Below are 17,694 nucleotides of genomic sequence, written 5' to 3'. Positions count from 1 at the left end.
GTGATGGTAAGTATGGTTTAATTTAGAACAATAAAGGATTGTGTCTTTATTTCAATTAAAGGACTTTATTCTGGGTGTTTGTGTTTTTTTTAACTTTGACTATGGGGTTAGTAATGGGGGTGTCTTATAGACGCCTCTCCATTACTAACCTGGGCTTGATGTCAGCTGGCATTATAAGCTGACATCAACCCCAACCCTATTACCCCCTGCCACCGCACCAGGGCAGCGTGGAAGAGCGAGGCTAAGTGCCAGAATTGGCGCATCCTATGAATGCGCCATTTCTGGGGCGGCTGACGGCTGGTGTTTCTAGCCTGGGAGGGGGCCAATATTCATGGCTCCCTTCCTGGGCTATTAATATCAGCCCCCAGCTGTCTGCCTAGCCTTTGCTAGCTATTAAATTAGGGGGGATCCCACGTCATTTTTTTGGGGGGGTCCCCCATTTTAATAGCTAGTAAAGGCTATGTATTCAGCTGGGGGCTGATATTAGTAGCCTGGGAAGCTCCGTGGGTATTACCCCCTTCCCAGGCTTCAAACATCTGCCCCAGCCGTCTGCTTAACCTCCGCTAGAGCCTAAAATTAAGGGGAACCCCACGCCAATTTTTTTAATAATAAATCCTTTATTTTAACACTAAATGACAAGTACAGTAACCAACACTATCACTGTACTTCATATATATGTGACTGACATGTTTCTATCTATCTAATCTATGTGTGAAGCTCTATTCTGTCTGTTATAAATTGTCGGGTACCGCTGCTGAATTGCCGGCCGGCTTTTTTAAAGAGACGGTGCATGAAAACACTATTATTTTTTTTGATAAATCCTTTACGCTAAATGACAAGTACAGTAAGCAGCACTTTCACTGTACTTCATATATATGTGGCTGACATGTTTATATCTATCTAATCTATGTGTGAAGCTCTATTCTTTCGGTTCTAAATTGTCGGGTACAGGTGTATGCCGCTGCTGAATTGCCGGCTTTTCATGTTTCACTGTTGGCACTGTTCCCATCGATTTGGGCAATCACTGTAATGCCACAACCACCATGGCTGTGGCATTACAGTGAGTGGCAGACAATCCCTGCATGATTGGTGCTCTAAATAGCGCCAGACATGCAGGACACGCTTTTGGTGCACGAACAGTTATCGAACATAACCTCGAACAGCCGAATTTTTTGCAAATCGTTCGGGTTCGTCGAACAACTCGAACACCGCCCAAAACAGCTCGAATTTGAGATTGGTGAACAGTTCTAGTCGAACACTGCTCATCTCTATTTAGGACTAAAGTCTTACAACACTAGCGGCCTCGGGACCTGGTAACACACAACTGGTAGAAGTGCATGGTGTCCAATCCTACAGTGGATAGGTCATCTATATCTTGTCCTTCATAACTGGTCAATTAAATTTTATCTTCCCGCTATATTCTATGGAGGACACAAGGTGGAGGGGCCCAGAGCCTTCACCATCTTGGAAACCTAGAAGAGCACCACCACCCATAGTAATTTCCCAGGCCAGTACTTTCGATCCTAACCCCCAGTATATATTCTTACAAGGCCCATCTATAGATGAAGTTGATTGGGGACAAGCATTATCTAGGTATATGACAACTGTTCAAAATTTCCCGGAACCATCAACAGTTTTTTTTAGAAACAATCCCAGCACATCTGCGGCTCCTAATCCAAAAAGGAACAGAGATTACCCATAGTCTACAAATCGGTTGTCGGTTGTTCTAGCCAGGGTTGGGGTGGTACCAGGCAGGACTAAAATGTCCATACGTTATCAACGCAAATGTACATCTGGCTATGTTCTTATGATGATTGGTAATCTAAAGTGGTGGACAGGCTTGCCTAAGGGAGTTCATGGGACATCTGCATATGTACCAGCCTCACCTATATATAGCTGCAATAAGGGGTAATATTGAGTCGAGAGGTGGAATAGATGCTCCTGCTAAAGTCCAGGTGCATCCATCAATCTTAATTCAGCCCAATCTTGCTCATTTATACCAAATATATGAGCATGGCAGAACCTTCATTGGGTCACTCCAACACCTATGGCCTACTAGATTCATAATGGTTCAGAAAAGGGACCCGTATCCCTGACAAGTGTGAAAGAAGGTAGACTGATGAAGAAGTGCTGTGTATGCCCTTAATGCTCTCTGTTTTCGGAGGGGTGGATGTGTCCGGATAACTTAATAGGAATATATTGCCTATTGTTTTTTTTTATTATTAAAACCAGATAGTAATAAATATTTTTTTCCAATCTGTTCTTATTTTCCTGATTTAAGATTTTTTAAATTTATTGTTTTGCACATGATAATGGGGGCCTGATTTTCCGTTAACTTTTCGAGACTTGTTTGATCTGGCAAGGGCCACAGCACAGAATAGTGACAGTTGTATTCGGTGTCTGCGTTGTAAACTGGTAGAAGTCCTGCTGAACCGCAAGCCGAATTTATAAGCCCGTTTTTGAAGAGGATAGCATAGGCAAAGCCCTTTGTGGTCTCCGGAAATCAAAATATGTTGGTCTTCCACAAAAGACACGACCTCTGTTATCAAAGGCGTCCCGGTTACAAACTTTGCATTGGAGCCCAGCAATTTAAAGGGTTATTGCCAAACAGAGGTGTCTGTGAATTCATGCCACCACTCAATTCATTGTCTATAGGACTACCGGTGAGAACTTAGTTTTTTACAATAAGTCCTTTAGACAATAAATGAAGCGGTGATGAGCATAGAGGGCAACCATTCGATTCTAACAGGACATTTCATTGCCATGTCCTTGAGATAAGTAGTGGTTCTAACGGTTGGACCTCCATTGATCCAACAACTATCACACACCTATAGTTGGGTACATTTAGTCATTATATTGTCAAATTAAACTTGTCTTTCATTTTGAATTGTCTCCAGGAGGATATATATTGCGCCACACACATCTTGACTTGTAACCATGCTCCTTTATAGGCCACGACCCTATATGTCACATCCACATTCCCGCCACACCTTTTAAAATGCATTTAGACGCCAACAAAGTCCCAAGAAACCTACTTTCTGGGTGGTTTAGGGAGGATTTGGTGGCATTCAGGAGGTTTGCCAACCAGTCCAAGAATCTGGGAAGTCACCTGAACTTTCAAGGAGAGCTGGTAAGTAAGGTTTAAAATTACATGGCTTGAGAGATGTCAAAAAGTAGAAGTATATTATCTAAAAAATATTACATTCTAAATACTCTGTAGCTGCTTTTCAATCGGGCCATGCAGACCGTCACGTTGTATGTGGAGTCTACATAAAAAAACTTAGAACATAAGTATTTTCCCCAGGAAGAAAATTTTTTTATCTATAAAATAGAACCTTGCTCAAGGCTAAGCGGTAATACAGTTCTATTTCATCCCCCGTGTGAATGCATGAGGCCTCATTGAAACGTGTTAATATCCTCAATGACATTTGTGATTATGGTATTTTTTTCTATGTAACAGAAAATATTGGATGTGACGCCTATAGTGTATTATTCATAAGTTCTACTATCTCGTATTTTAGGAACATAGACAGAAGGTGCCATGTTCTTGCCTAAACCTACATGTTCATCATCTGAGCCACAATGGCGTTGGCTGTTGCCAGTAACAGCATGGACTTGCATCAGAATAATGGGCCCTGTTTGCGAAATCACATCAATGAATCCAGGCTGAAAGTAGATGACCCAAGAGTCAGGAGAAACTCCATTCCTCCAGCTCAGGCTCCTACGGCGAAGCACATGCTAGCCTATCTTCCCAGGCCACCGACAGACAACAACAGATATGGAACGTTCCCTCAAAAGGTACATTTTCCTGCAATATATATATATATATGCAAAAAATCAATTATTTGTTTACAACTCTATTGTACCTAAGAAGGACGAGGTTGAAGATTTGGCACATAAAGTTTGATTGGCAAAACAATTATTGATAATAGTTAAATGGTATCGGTCAGTAGGATCAACCCTCCTAAGTCGCCTATATTGTCATGTAGGTCATAGAAAGTTGGATAAAATGAGACCTTGGTATCTGCGATCTGATATCTTATTCTAGAGAAATCTACTTTTTTCTTAATATGTAAATGAGCTGTTAAGATCTATGGGCCGGACATAGATCTCCCCGAGAATATGCCTCCAAAGCTTATTATAAATGACAAGGGGCATTACCAGTGTAAATCAGTATAGCAGACTGTCAGTCATTACATGTCTCACACTGGTAATGCCCCCTTTTATTTACAATAAGTTCTGGAGGCAGATTCTTATGGAGATCTATGTCCGGCCCATAGATCTTAACAGCTCATTTGCATATTAATAAAAACGTGGATTTCTCTGAAATAAGATATCGGATCGCAGATATCAAGGTGTCATTTTATTCAGCTTCCTATGACCTGCATGCCTGTATAGACGGTTTAGAAGGGTTGATCCTACTGACGGATTCCATTTAATAAACTTGGTAAAAGTAAGTAAACCATTGCCACCGCTGACAAGAAAGTTCCAGGCTGCAATTAATTACGTTATTCATTTTCAGAGCTATTGACAGTTTGTGATCTTCTCCTAGACTCAGATGAGCAAAGTAGTCTATGTATCCACACACAGTAAATGAATCTGTATATCACTACACTCGACCCTCCAAGCAGAGCCAACCAGAGCAGATGATAGTCGAAAAGAAAGGGCATATTACTCAGCTGAGCACTTCTACCTCTTCGTTTTAATGACTGGTGGAGGTTGTAGGATTTGGTCCCCCACTGATCAAAACTTTTGACATGTTAGAAGTTTTTTTTCTTCAAATAATAGTTACTCTTCAACAGTATTGGGACTTGTCATATGGACATTGCCTTTCTAAATGTCTTTATAAAGGTGTATGGAGAGCGCGCCTGGTCAAGATCTCTCTCTATTAAAAGACAGTTCAATAAAATTTGACATAACCATTCCCTTGATCATATAGTTGCCCGTTCATTTTTGTCTGCATGGAGGCTTCCCAGACGATCGCCAGGGCTTAGAGAAAGAATTGGCCATTTTAGCAGAAGGTCATAGCAAAGTCATTATTGGAGGAGGTTATCCATCTACAACCGGTTAATTTTAGTTCATTATGTGATTCATATGTTCACCTCTTTGCTTATTTTTCTTTTCATTTTCCATGTTCTCAAACAGCCTGAAACAATGGTCATGTCTGTGACGTCTTGTGAAGATTACCACCAAAAAACAGAATTTCCTCCACCCAAGAAAGGCAGCATCATCTCAAACTTAAGGAGATTCAGTGCTGTGGACCAAACAAACACAGGTGCTGCCCCCCCTGTTGCCAAGCCTAGGCCTAGCGTGACTATTAATACTGAAGACTTACCTCGTTATCAACGAGCTGCCAAGCCGGAGACGCCCGTAAATGAAGCCAATTCAAATTGGCATACGAAACACGCGCTTAGCGTTCCAAATATCCCAAATCGAAGTAAAACCCCAACCCGTAGTGTTGTCTCCGCTCCAGTTACCACTAAATCGCACAGGGTACGATGTAAGCTCATGGCCGATGACCGTCAGCTCTTCAACCTCACTAATCGGCAAACACGTCAGAGGTACGTCACCAAGGACGGCAAGTGTAGGGTCAACCTTGGTCGCATACAGGAAAAGAAAAGGTTTTTGTCAGACATTTTCACCACTGTTGTGGATCTAAAGTATCGATGGTTCATATTTGTATTCATGTTATGTTATATCGTCACCTGGGTTGGTTTTGGGGTCATTTATTTTGTGGACGCCTTGATTAGAGATGACGTGAATCACATTGGGGATCCCGAGTGGAAGCCTTGCATTGACAATGTTGACTCCTTCCTATCTGCCTTACTTTTCTCTGTGGAAAGTCAACGGACAATCGGCTACGGCACCAGGATGGTAACCGCTTATTGCCCTGAGGGCGTTATTTTACTCATGGCTCAGTCAATAATCGGTTCGGTGATCGATGCCCTCATGGTGGGCTGCATGTTTGTTAAAATTTCACGACCCAAAAAGAGAGCCGAGACCCTGATCTTCAGTAAGAAATGTGTGGTGTCCCACAGAGATGAAAAGCTTTGCTTGATGTTCAGGATTGGAGATTTACGAGACAGCCACATGGTAGATGCCAAGATAAGAGCCAAACTCATCAAATCCCGACAGACAAAGGAAGGGGAGTTTATTCCACTAGAGCAATCAGAAATTAACCTTGGTTATGATACTGGAGAGGACCGACTTTTCCTGGTGGAACCTCAGATCATCTGTCATTTCATTAATGACCACAGTCCATTCTGGGAGATGTCTGCAGAGTCGCTGAAGCGGGAACAGTTTGAAATCATTGTAATACTTGAAGGCATTGTTGAAGCCACAGGTAAGAAACAACAAGTTACAGAGGAGCTGTCATCCCTCCTGACATGTCTGGTTTAGTCAATGCCTATATTTCCCATGAAAAAGTATCTCTGAGGGCGCATTCCGACGTCAGTGAAAATCGGTCTGAGATTCAACCGCAATGCATGGACTGGCCGCAGGTCTCTCGACCCAAGTGGGACAACCTCATGTATTTCTATAAAGTAAGAAATTTGTGGGTCTCCCGATCCGAGCATGATAGCATCATATATTTCTATGAAGCTGTCACTCTCGGGTCGGAAAACCCACGGCTTGTCTGTGCCTCGCAGTCCGATCTCAGAACGATTTGCATGGACATCTGAATGCTCCCTAATAGGACTCTACATTGTGCCATTCCTCTGTTTGAGAATTTTAGAAATTGATGCACAGATTGGTAACTGGGTCTTACCATACAAAGGGTATGGTAAGTGAAGTACAAAGTTATTCTTCTGTGTTTCAGGGATCTCCATAGACTTTAATGGCCGAATCTGATCCTCAAAACCGGTGAGAAAAGGACATGTGCAGAGTCTTACAGACCCGTTTCTTTTTTTTTTTTTTAACGATGTATGTATGCGTGGAATTTCAATGCATCTTGATTATATATTGTAGTGATTGTATATTAATGGAAATTTGCGGTTCCCACTGTTAAGGGTGGATGTGTTCTATCTGACGTCTGCTATTATGGGTGGGAGAGTGCGTTCATCCATCTTTGGCACCTTTCGATTGGTCTTGATGGATGAGCTTCCTGACGTCAGTATATCGTCACTGATTCAACCATGTGAATCCTGATTGGTCCATTTGGAGCAAAACCCTTGAGTTTGCGGGGACTTACGATTTGCTGTCATATTGATTGAATGGAGGCGAGGGGCGTACCTATGTTCCGCTGAACGCGGCCAGTAATCTTGCCAATATGTGCACGATAGCATTGTTCTATCAGAGGTAAAGGGACTCTGTCAGCAGCTTTTTGTTATGTAATCTGAGGATAGCATGAGGTAGGGGCTGAGATACTGATTCCAGTGATATGTCACTTATTACATAGGCTGTGTGCTGTTGTTTCAATACAATTAATGCTTTATTAGCAGGAGATTATCATTACAGGACTACACCTCTTGTGTGTTCTGGTCCAACCACACCTCCAGCACTGATTAGCAGCTTACTGTCAATATACAATGTGCATATAGAGCCTGTTGTTGGCTGTTGCTCCATGCTACATCTATAAACTCTGATTGTGTCACAACTACGGCACTCAGTAACCTAAGTGATACATCATTGGAATCAGGGTCTCTTTTCCTACACTACCGCTCAAAAGTTAGGGATCACCCAGACAATTTTGTGTTTTCCATGAAAACTCATACTTTTATTTATCAAATGAATTGCAGAATTAATAGAAAATATACTCCAGACATTGACAAGGTTAGAAATAATGATTTTTATTTGAATGAATAATTTTCTCCTTCAAACTTTTCTTTTGTCAAAGAATTCTCCCTTTGCAGCAATTACAGCATTGCAGAACTTTGGCATTCTAGCTGTTAATTTGCTGAGGTCATCTTGAGAAATTTCCCCCCCATGCTTCCTGAAGCCCCTCCCACAAGTTGGATTGGCTTCATGGGCACTTTTTGCATACCATACGGTCAAGCTGCTCCCACAACAGCTCAATGCGGTTGATATCTGGTGACTGCTCTGGCCACTCCATTACAGATAGAATACCAGCTGCCTGCTTCTTCCCTAAATAGTCCATGCATAATTTGGAGGTGTGCTTTGGGTCATTGTCCTGTTGTAGGATGAAATTGGCTCCAATAAAGCGCTGTCCACAGGGTATGGCATGGCGTTGCAAAATGGAGTGATAGCCTTCCTTATTCAAAATCCCATTTACCTTGTACTAATCTCCCGCTTTGCCAGCATCAAAGCAACCCCAGACCATCACATTACCTCCACCATGATTGACAGATGGCATCAGGCACTCTTCCAGCATCTTTTCAGTTGTTCTGCATCTCACAAATGTTCTTCTGTGTGATCCAAACACCTCAAACTTTGATTTGTCTGTCCATAAAACTTTTTTCCAATCTTCCTCTGTCCAGTGTCTGTGTTCTTTTGCCCATATTAATCTTTTCCTTTTATTAGCCATTCTCAGCTATGGCTTTTTCTTTGCCCTGAAGGCCAGCATCCCGGAGTCGCCTCTTCACTGTAGACATTGACACTGGCATTTTGTGTGTACTATTTAATGAAGTTGCCAGTTGAGGAGCTGTGTGGCATCGATTTCTCAAACTAGAGACTCTAATGTATTTGTCTTGTTGCTCAGTTGTGCAGCGGGGCCTCCTACTTCTCTTTCTACTCTGGTTAGAGCCTGTTTGTGTTCTCCTCTGAAGGGAGTAGTACACATCGTTGTAGGAAATCTTCAGTTTCTTGGCAATTTTTCGCATGGAATAGCCTTCATTTCTAAGAACAAGTATAGACTGTTGAGTTTCACATGAAAGTTCTCTTTTTCCTGCAATTTTGAGAGTTTCATAGAACAAACAAATGTAATGCTCCAGATTCTCAACTAGCTCAAAGGAAGGTCAATTTTCTAGCTTCTCAAATCAGCCAAACCGTTTTCAGCTGGGCTAACATACTTGTACAAGCATTTTCTAGGGTTTTCTAAACATCCATTAGCCTTCTTACACAGTTAGAAAATACAATGTACCATTAAAACACTGGAGTGATGGTTGTTGGAAATGGGCCTCTATACACCTATGTAGATATTGCAATAAAAACAAGACGTTTGCAGCTAGAATAGTCATTTACCACATTAACAATGTATAGAGTGTATTTATGATTCATTTACTGTTAGCTTCATTGAAAAAAAATGTGCTTTTCTTCAAAAAATAGTGAAATTTCTAAATGACCCCAAACTTTTGAACTGTAGCGTATTTTATGCTGCTCTTAGATGAGGTAGCAAAAGCCTGACAGATTCACTTTCAATAGTGAGTTGAGTAGTTGTTTCACTTTGGGAAACTTTTTGGATTCATTTTCAGTGAAGTGCTGATGTGTGTGTGACTCAATGAAGCACTATGGGTCAGTGTGCTGCCCGAGAAAAAAAAATGGACAGCACTAGGGGGTGCCACATGGATGTAGCATACGTCAGAGTTCCATACGAGTGTCATCCATTTTTTAACTGATCCATTGTTTAAGGGAACCTGTCATATCCCAAAATTCTATTAACCTACAGCTATGTGGTTAATCTTCAGGTTATTAGCATTTTAAAGTTATGTGGATGCTGCACTTAAAGCCCCACTGTGTCACGGGTGTGTCAGATGTGACAGACAGTTGCCCTGCAGTTGGTTGCAGAAGATCTCTTTGTTTGGCATTACAGACACCTTCTTAGCTGTTTCACGCTAGGACCCAGTGGCTACCTCCCTACGGCTAATAGACACCCAGGCTGGGTGTTTAAATACTGGCTGTTGATACAGGGTGGTGCCGGTGATATTCACATGGCCCCGTGTGAAGGCTTGAGCAAGAGTAGTACTTCTTCCTCTCTGGAGCTAAGAGGACGTGGGTTCATCTCTCTGAATTCGACTAAAAGCTAAGTTATCTTCCCTTGTTCGTTCCCCCTTGTTGTCTTTAGTTGTCAGTGGAGATCGACTAGCGCTCATCCCCTCCCTTCCTTTACCAGGACCAAATGCCAGGGAAAGACAGGGCGAGGTTCCTGTGTGGTGATTGGTGTGGAACCAATATAGGGACGTTAGGGGAGACAGAGTGATATAAGGTCAGCCTAGGGAGTCTCCACTACCACCTTTCCCTAGATTCTGGGCCCCCTTTTCCCCCTTCCCTTCATGTTGCACTTAGTCTTTTCTACACCTTCTACAGCTTGCGTGACACGCTGCCAGGAGGAAATGAACAGTGTTCTTCCCAACAGCCTCGGGTTTCAGTTATAGAGGCGCGGCCGGTGTGGCTTCTGTAACCTCTGGAGAGTGAAGGCTGTAACCATGTGATCCTGGCACTGACTGACAGTCAACTCTGAGTTGATGCACTGTGCCCAAGTGTCAGAAACTTCCTCAGACGACCAGTAATAACCTCATTGTTAGCAGCCGAGGCTGTAAGTGCCGGGATTTCTGCATGTGGCGCTCAGACTCCATACTGAATAAATCAAGATGTTTTGAAAATTTTGTTTCCATTTTCTTTATCATTTGCGAACCTTTCATAGAATCTGAGAAAACGATGACAAAACAAACATAAGAGATATCGCTCTGTCTCCATATGGCGTGCATGCTGTCGGCAGCACAACCCCTGGAACACCTTTAATTTAATGGCCGCACAAACAACCCAATCAGGCAACGAAGAGCTTTTGCTTGTTTGTCACATTTGTATAGGCCGATGATCAAGAAAAAGTGTTCTTATAAGTGCTTGTTCTCTAATTATCAGCCCTTGTAAACTGACCTTTAAACCTCATTTAGATGTCCGTGGAACATGGTCCGTGCACAGAGCGGTCTCTAGTCTCTCAACCTGAACACAACAGCCTCAGATATGACTATGAGACTATCTGGAGACCCCTGGCCACACAGTGCATCGTGGTCCATACTCGGACGGTGTTTCACTGATGTCTGAATGAGGCTCAAGGCAGAGTGTTTTGTTGGCTTCTATCACCCATAAACCAGGGCACATGACAACCTCTCAACAGTATAGAGTAGCAGACAGTCCCACGTAAGAAGGGTCGTTATATTCTGCTTTTCACATTCTGATATACTTATTTTATTCTACAAAAGTCTCTAAATGTCAGCACGTTGCATTTTCATTTCATGCCGCCTTGATAAAGGAATTGACTGAAAAAGTCAAAAGTAATGAAAAAGTCCATTTCTCGTTTCCACCTGGAGGGCGAGGGATGCAAACGGAATCAATGCCCTCCGGTGGTGAAGGGAAACCTTACAAGGCCATCTGCATGATCAGTAGTTTTAGGCAAGTATCACACCACTTGAGTCTCCATCAGGGGCTCATGTCTTATATCCAAGAAAAAGAGGATTCAGATGGAACTCCAATGTAGCCAATGAGTATGAGATAAAGTCAAAAATGTGCAACTTTGGCCTCTGTTTCACCCTTTTTTCCAGCAGTTTCCATCTTTTAAGACAGACACCACCAGAAAAAAAGGGTCAAACTTTTGCCTCACTTTGCCTCATTATACTCAATGGCTCTGTCGGGGTTTCGCTTGAACCTAATTTTTCGTGGCCACAGATGGAGACAGTAAAGGAGGCTCAAAATTAGCCTTACACAAATTCCACTTAGTTTCTTCAAAGTAAAACAAAAAAAAAAGTTTATTGGAATAAAAATCATTTTTACAATTCAGTTTCATTAAAAAATTTGCACTGTTTGGCTTGGTTTTCCATTTTTTAGCCAAAAATACATGCATTTAAGCATGCTAAAAAAAAAAAAAATAAAATCCCCAAAAAGTGGACAACCCCTTTAAAGAATATGAAATTGACTTACAGGGTAAATATTAATTTTACCTAGGGCTTGGATGAAATAAAATACTTACTTACCTACTGTTACCTCATGGATCAAAAGCCAGAAACAAAGGTGTCACAGGACCCGCGAGGCCTGAGATTGACTGCAGCAGTAAGGGGACTAGAACGGAGTAATGTTGAATGTTTCTCTTATGTTCCATTTTAGTCTCTTGACAGCTACAGCCAATCACAGGCCAAGGTGGTCCATTGACACTTCTGGACTACTAAAGTATGATAAAGATTGCCCTTTTCAATATATTCATGCACCTGGTAAAATTTTTAGCTAGCTCCGACGTCTTTAATATAGACGAGTGACATAAAGGTGAGCTGATGAAGAATGACAGCTGAATAGGGGAACCCTGCGTTGGCTTCCATCATGAAAATTGCTGAGTATGGTGCCATCCTGCAAGTTGCAGCAGCTTCTTAAAGTCATAAAACTAACTATAATCTTACTGAGGCTCATTGGCTTCAGGGTAAAGTACAACGACAGTGGACTTGGAGAAGTGAAAGACCAACGTGTCCACCTTTACCTTTCCTCTAATTTCATGGACATCTCCTATTTTTAAAATACGCATTTGATATACTCTCTCACGTAGACACATGGCATAAACAACGGCCGACGGAGTTCCGCAGTTTTTTTTTTTCTTTGATAAAAGTTTGCTATTTAAATATCTAAAATCACAAAGAAAAGCAAAAAAGGGCACTCCTATATGTACAGAAGAAAGAAACCATGCGTCAGCGAGTAAGAAACATGGTTTTTAACTCATATTCTGGTGCTCCATTGTTGCCAATGCTCCTGGTGAGCAACAGTGGTGTTACAATGTATCATGCAACCTGTATCGGTAGTGGGTAAAGTCTCGTTAGGGACTTGGAGACTAGGGAGGCCCAAAAGGTCCATTTGGCCCACAGAAGAAGACCAATACCTTTATTGGTTTAAGGCCAGGTTGGAGAAGTTGAATTTGGGCCCATGAGCTTCAAACTTCGCCGTTGTCTAAATTATCCATATAATATGGACTGTAACTCATAGAAACAAGTCATAACTTCTGTCTTAAAGGGGTTGTCCAGGACTAATCTACTGCTGACCTTGCATTATAGTAGTTCATCAATGTCAGATTGGTGGGAGTTTGACACTTGGCATTCCCACCGAGCAGCTGATATTTGGACCCACGGTCAACAGAAGTTCAATGTGATTCCACATATCAGTTAATCAGTTTATTCATATTAGTAATTATTAATAATTTGAATGACTTATTCTAGGGATAGGCCACCCATAACTTAGATCCGAACAACCCCATTGAAGAATAACTATTTACATTTTTTTTCTAAATAGTTCACATGAAAATAAAAAAAACTTTGTGATATATTTTATTATAGAAATCTGCTTCTTTCTCCTCCATTCTCAAAATTTTCATTTCAAGGGTAAAATTTGTCTTGCGTGAATACAGATTTTTCCAGTACTGACGTAGATGACAGTTGGTGCTCATAATGTTCTACGGAGAAATATAACAGTTGTTTCATTTAAATTTGCAGTAGAATGACTTTGTCTGTCTCTAGCTCTTCCCTAGAATTTTAAAAGCCCCAGCTGTCATCTAATGGGAAAATCTGACTTCACTGAACACTGATTTTACCCGTGAATTGTCAATCATTATTCATTCTCAATTCATGAATTAAATCTGTAAAAATCTGTGAAAACAGATTTCCCCATTACTGAGATAGGAGATTGGTGCTTACAAGATTCTATGGGTGAGGGAGGGGAGGAGCTAGAGGCAGATATTCCAAAGAACTTTATTAGCACCAACAGTCATCTTCTATCTCCATAATGGAAAAATCTGTAATTAATGGAGACCGATTTTAGCCGTGAATTGAGAATTTTAAGACTGAAGGATCAGTCCAGGAGGAGAAAGAAGCAGATTTCTCTGATAAGATATATTACAAAGTTTCTTATTTTCATGTGAACTATAGATTTATGAAATAAATACAGTTATATTACCTGCTTCTACATTAACCCGTTCATCTATTCCATGTCTCCCTGAAATAAGGTATGACGTGTCAAGCCAAGACTTCCTACACGGAGGATGAGATTCTGTGGGGTCACCGGTTCGAGCCTTGCATGACTCTGGAGAAAGGAGCCTTCCGCGTGGACTATAGCCACTTTGATAAGACCTTTGATGTCCAAACGCCGTGGGGAAGCGCAAAGGAGATGCATGAACTGAAGGAGAATGAACAGAATGACCGGTCGACCCTCAGCCTCTACTGGGACAATATGTTTCAGGCCGGTAACCCTGGGGACCCAAATATAGGATTTGGGGACGGTTCACTGGAGAACCAGGACAGAATAGAGTTTCCCACCATTGCTGAAGGGAACCAAGAGTCTGACAGCAATGACCTCGATGTCTGATAGAAGACTCCTCTGTTGCCAATGTTAAACTGTTGACGGCAGGGAGACCTTATTAATAACTGTGTTTCTATAGTAAGAAGAGTCCGCGTCCTCTAACGAAACCGTTCTCAACTCAACCTAAATATTCTGTTATTGCTTTCATTCCAAGTGTCTTTTCCTGTTACACGGGTAAGTGAACTCATTACACGTCAGGACCTTGTAATATCCCCTTATCTATTTTTACGACCCCCTCTATTATTTCATACAGTCATGCCTTTTCGAGTCACATCCGACATCATTGTGTGTCCTACACTCCATCACAGATTATTAAAGTATGTCTTAAAACGTAACATTTTCATCCATGACTTCAGGGACGTGGTGGCCATAGTAGACCTCAATCTTTGTTTCTGTTCACCAAGAGATAATATTATGGGGATATTCTGCAGAAAAATACTTAGTGCTTATCCATCGAAGAAGGTGATACCAACATGGAGGACGATATAGTTTCTAAAGATCCCCATACACAATATACTAAAGCTGGCCAAACATACTGATATCGGTCTCTTGACTATCCCCAGGCAGATGATATTGTGGGTGAGAAAGATCCAGCACATAAGATTTCCAACTGCCAATCCTTTTATTCTCCTACTGATAAGCTACCGACATAGGAGTCTGGTCATGACTTCCAGAGAACCTCGGTTGAGCCAAGTTTTCCCATTTATTGAGATGTCCTTCAAAGGGTTGTCCAGAGGAAACCAATGAATAGGTGAAAACTTATTGATCAATTGGTCTTTGACTATTGAGTCCTGCAATGATGGACAGAATGGGGAACTTTTATCCCCATTAGAATGGACTGGCAGTGCACATGCTCAACCACAGAATCAGTCATTGTCTAGGGGGCTTCCAAGTGCTGTGCTTGGGTTTTTCAGGCAGCCCCATAGAGAATGAAAGGAGTCATGGTCAGACATGTGCACTGGAACTCCATTCTAACGGTGATACAATTCTCCCTTTCTGATGACCGGTGCAGCACCCAGAAGTCAGACCCTCACCAATCAACTTATCACCTATTTTTTGGATAAGTAATAAAAGGGGTTCACCAGTAAAACCAAGTTAAGACCAGTTTAACACATCTGCGCTCCATGGTTTGAGCATGGACCACAATGTACAGACTACGGGTCTCCTTACCTAAGCTCAACAGTCTCATTGGCATATACCAAGCTGTCAAGTTCGAGTCAGGACACCGTCTGTACATCGCGGTCAGACCTAATACCGCCTGCACATGCTAATACGGCCTCCAGCCATAACGATAAATCACTGACAGGCGACGTATATCATATTGTCTCATTACAATGACACCTGTCAATGGGTGGGATAAATTAGACAGTAAGTGGAGAGTCCACTCCTGAGGTCAATGTGTTGGATACAAAAAATATGAGCAAGAGTAAGGATACAAGAGACTTTGACAAGAGCGAAATGATGATGTCTGGGTCAGGGCATCTCCAATACGGCAGAGCAGGTACCAAAAGTTGCCCAAGAAAGGTCAGATGGTAAGTAAGTGATAGGGTCTTTGGCACCCAAAGCTCATTAATGTAAATGGGGAGCCAACACTAGCCCGCCTGGTCCGATCCCACAGCTGAGCTACTATAGTACAAATTTTCTGAAAAAGTAAATCCCTGCCATGATAAGAAAGGGTCAAAACACAAAGTGCATTGTAACATGTATCATAGGGATGTGCAGCTGTGGACCAGTACGAGACCCAATGCCGACCCTTTTCCACTTCCACAAGTTCTTACATGGGCACATAAGCATCAGGACCAGAGTCGGACCAACGGGAGAAAGTGTCCTGGTCTGATGACTCTCGTTCCATTCTACATCATGAGGATGGCTGGGAGACCCAATGTCGACCTTTGTCCACTGTCACAAGTTCTTACATGAGGCACATAAGCATTGGGAGCAGAATCGGACCAACGGGAGAAGGTGGCCTGGTCTGATGAATCTCGTTCCATTCTACATCATAAGGATGGCCGGGTGACCCAATGCCGACCCTTGTCCACGGCCACAAGTTCTTACATGGGGCACATAAGCATTGGGAGCAGAATCGGACCAACGGGAGAAGATGGCCTGGTCTGATGAATCTCATTCCATTCTACATCATGAGGATGGCCGGGTGCCCGCATCACTTACCCAAGAAGAGACGGCACAAGGGTCCACTATTGGAAACAGACAAGCCGGACAATGTATAGTCTGACCGATTATACCTGAAATATACCTTACAATTTTTTTTACTGTTAAGATGAATCTAAAAAGAGCTGACAGCTCCTATGCAGACTTGTGTGTTTCTGAGAGTATGATTGTAGGATCAGACTACACAGGGTTCATTTGTAGTCTGTTACCATGGAGACACTTAGAATTGCACAAGAGCTGCAAACACAAAATGAATTATTTGTAAATAAATTCATTTAGATGCATTAGGACAATAAAATAAATCGGTTGAGAAGCTGAAAAAAAGCAACAACAAAATCCTGTGTATGGTGTCAACTCACAGGGCGCAAATATATTATGCGCATATATTAATCCGCTGTATATTACAGTACCAGTATTGTGAATGAGATTTCATGGAATGTCCTACCAAAAATATCAGCAGCGTAAATTGACAAATGATGTCCACAGCAGTAATTACTGCTGTAAATATTACTCTGGGGGGTCTGGAATATAATCCCATGGGAACGGACCCTCAATCATTGCCCATATACTCAGCAAAGGCAAAAGCTAGGATGGTTTCAATAAGTCAGCACATCCCGGTCTGCTGGTCACACATGGAAGCTGTGGATCGCATTTTTATTCAGGGCTAATTTTTAGGATCTTTACCAAGAGGGCGTGCCTTGCAGGGTAATTAATGCACAGCAGCCTAAAGACACGCCCCTGAGGATCCTGTGAGTCACACACCCTTGGTAATGACCATAAAAATTAACACTAAATAAAAAGTGTCAATATCTCTGGAACAGTTTGGCAGATTTATAAGAAACAAGAAAATGTAATACTGAGGGGAACAACGGGAATAAAAAAAGGTCCGAAGCAGCTTGGTCTGGGAAATCTTGGTGTCTTCTGGTTGGAGCATATACGGTAAGGATCACCTAAATACTTTTATTTGTACAAAATGTCAAAAATTACCAAACAACTACAGTACATGGAAAACAAGGAGAAATCCATGATAAGATACGCCACCATATTATGCCAAATCTACCCACATAAAACCAGACAAATTCCTCCCAAAAGTATGAATAATTAAATATATCAATCACAATATCTGCACATTAGTAATCAATGTAGATGTCCCACAACAACCCTCACAGACAGAACTACAGCAATAGTCACAATAAGGCATAGATAGGACAAGAGCCAGAAATACTTCCACTGAGAAATAGACAAAAATCAAATAAAGGAATGAATGGGGGTGGGGGATAATATAAGAAAAAAGTCACACTAAAC

At 41.9% G+C, this 17,694-nt stretch overlaps 1 protein-coding gene across 1 annotated transcript; it reads left to right on the top strand.

The window, feature by feature from the left end:
* The first annotated feature begins 3,582 nt into the window (after positions 1-3,582).
* On the top strand, positions 3,583-14,226 carry LOC141171597 (G protein-activated inward rectifier potassium channel 4-like). The gene is made up of 3 exons (XM_073655272.1): positions 3,583-3,798; positions 5,146-6,343; positions 13,868-14,226. The coding sequence occupies exons 1-3, from the start codon at positions 3,583-3,585 to the stop codon at positions 14,224-14,226; spliced, it is 1,773 nt and encodes a 590-aa protein (XP_073511373.1).
* The last annotated feature ends 3,468 nt before the right edge of the window (positions 14,227-17,694 follow it).

The sequence above is a fragment of the Phyllobates terribilis genome, unplaced genomic scaffold (assembly GCF_046119375.1).
Source record: "Phyllobates terribilis strain yellow unplaced genomic scaffold, ASM4611937v1 Scaffold_12__6_contigs__length_324123572, whole genome shotgun sequence".
NCBI lineage: Eukaryota > Metazoa > Chordata > Amphibia > Anura > Dendrobatidae > Phyllobates > Phyllobates terribilis.
Note: the sequence above shows the minus strand (reverse complement) of the source record. Positions and strands in the feature narration are given on the sequence as shown.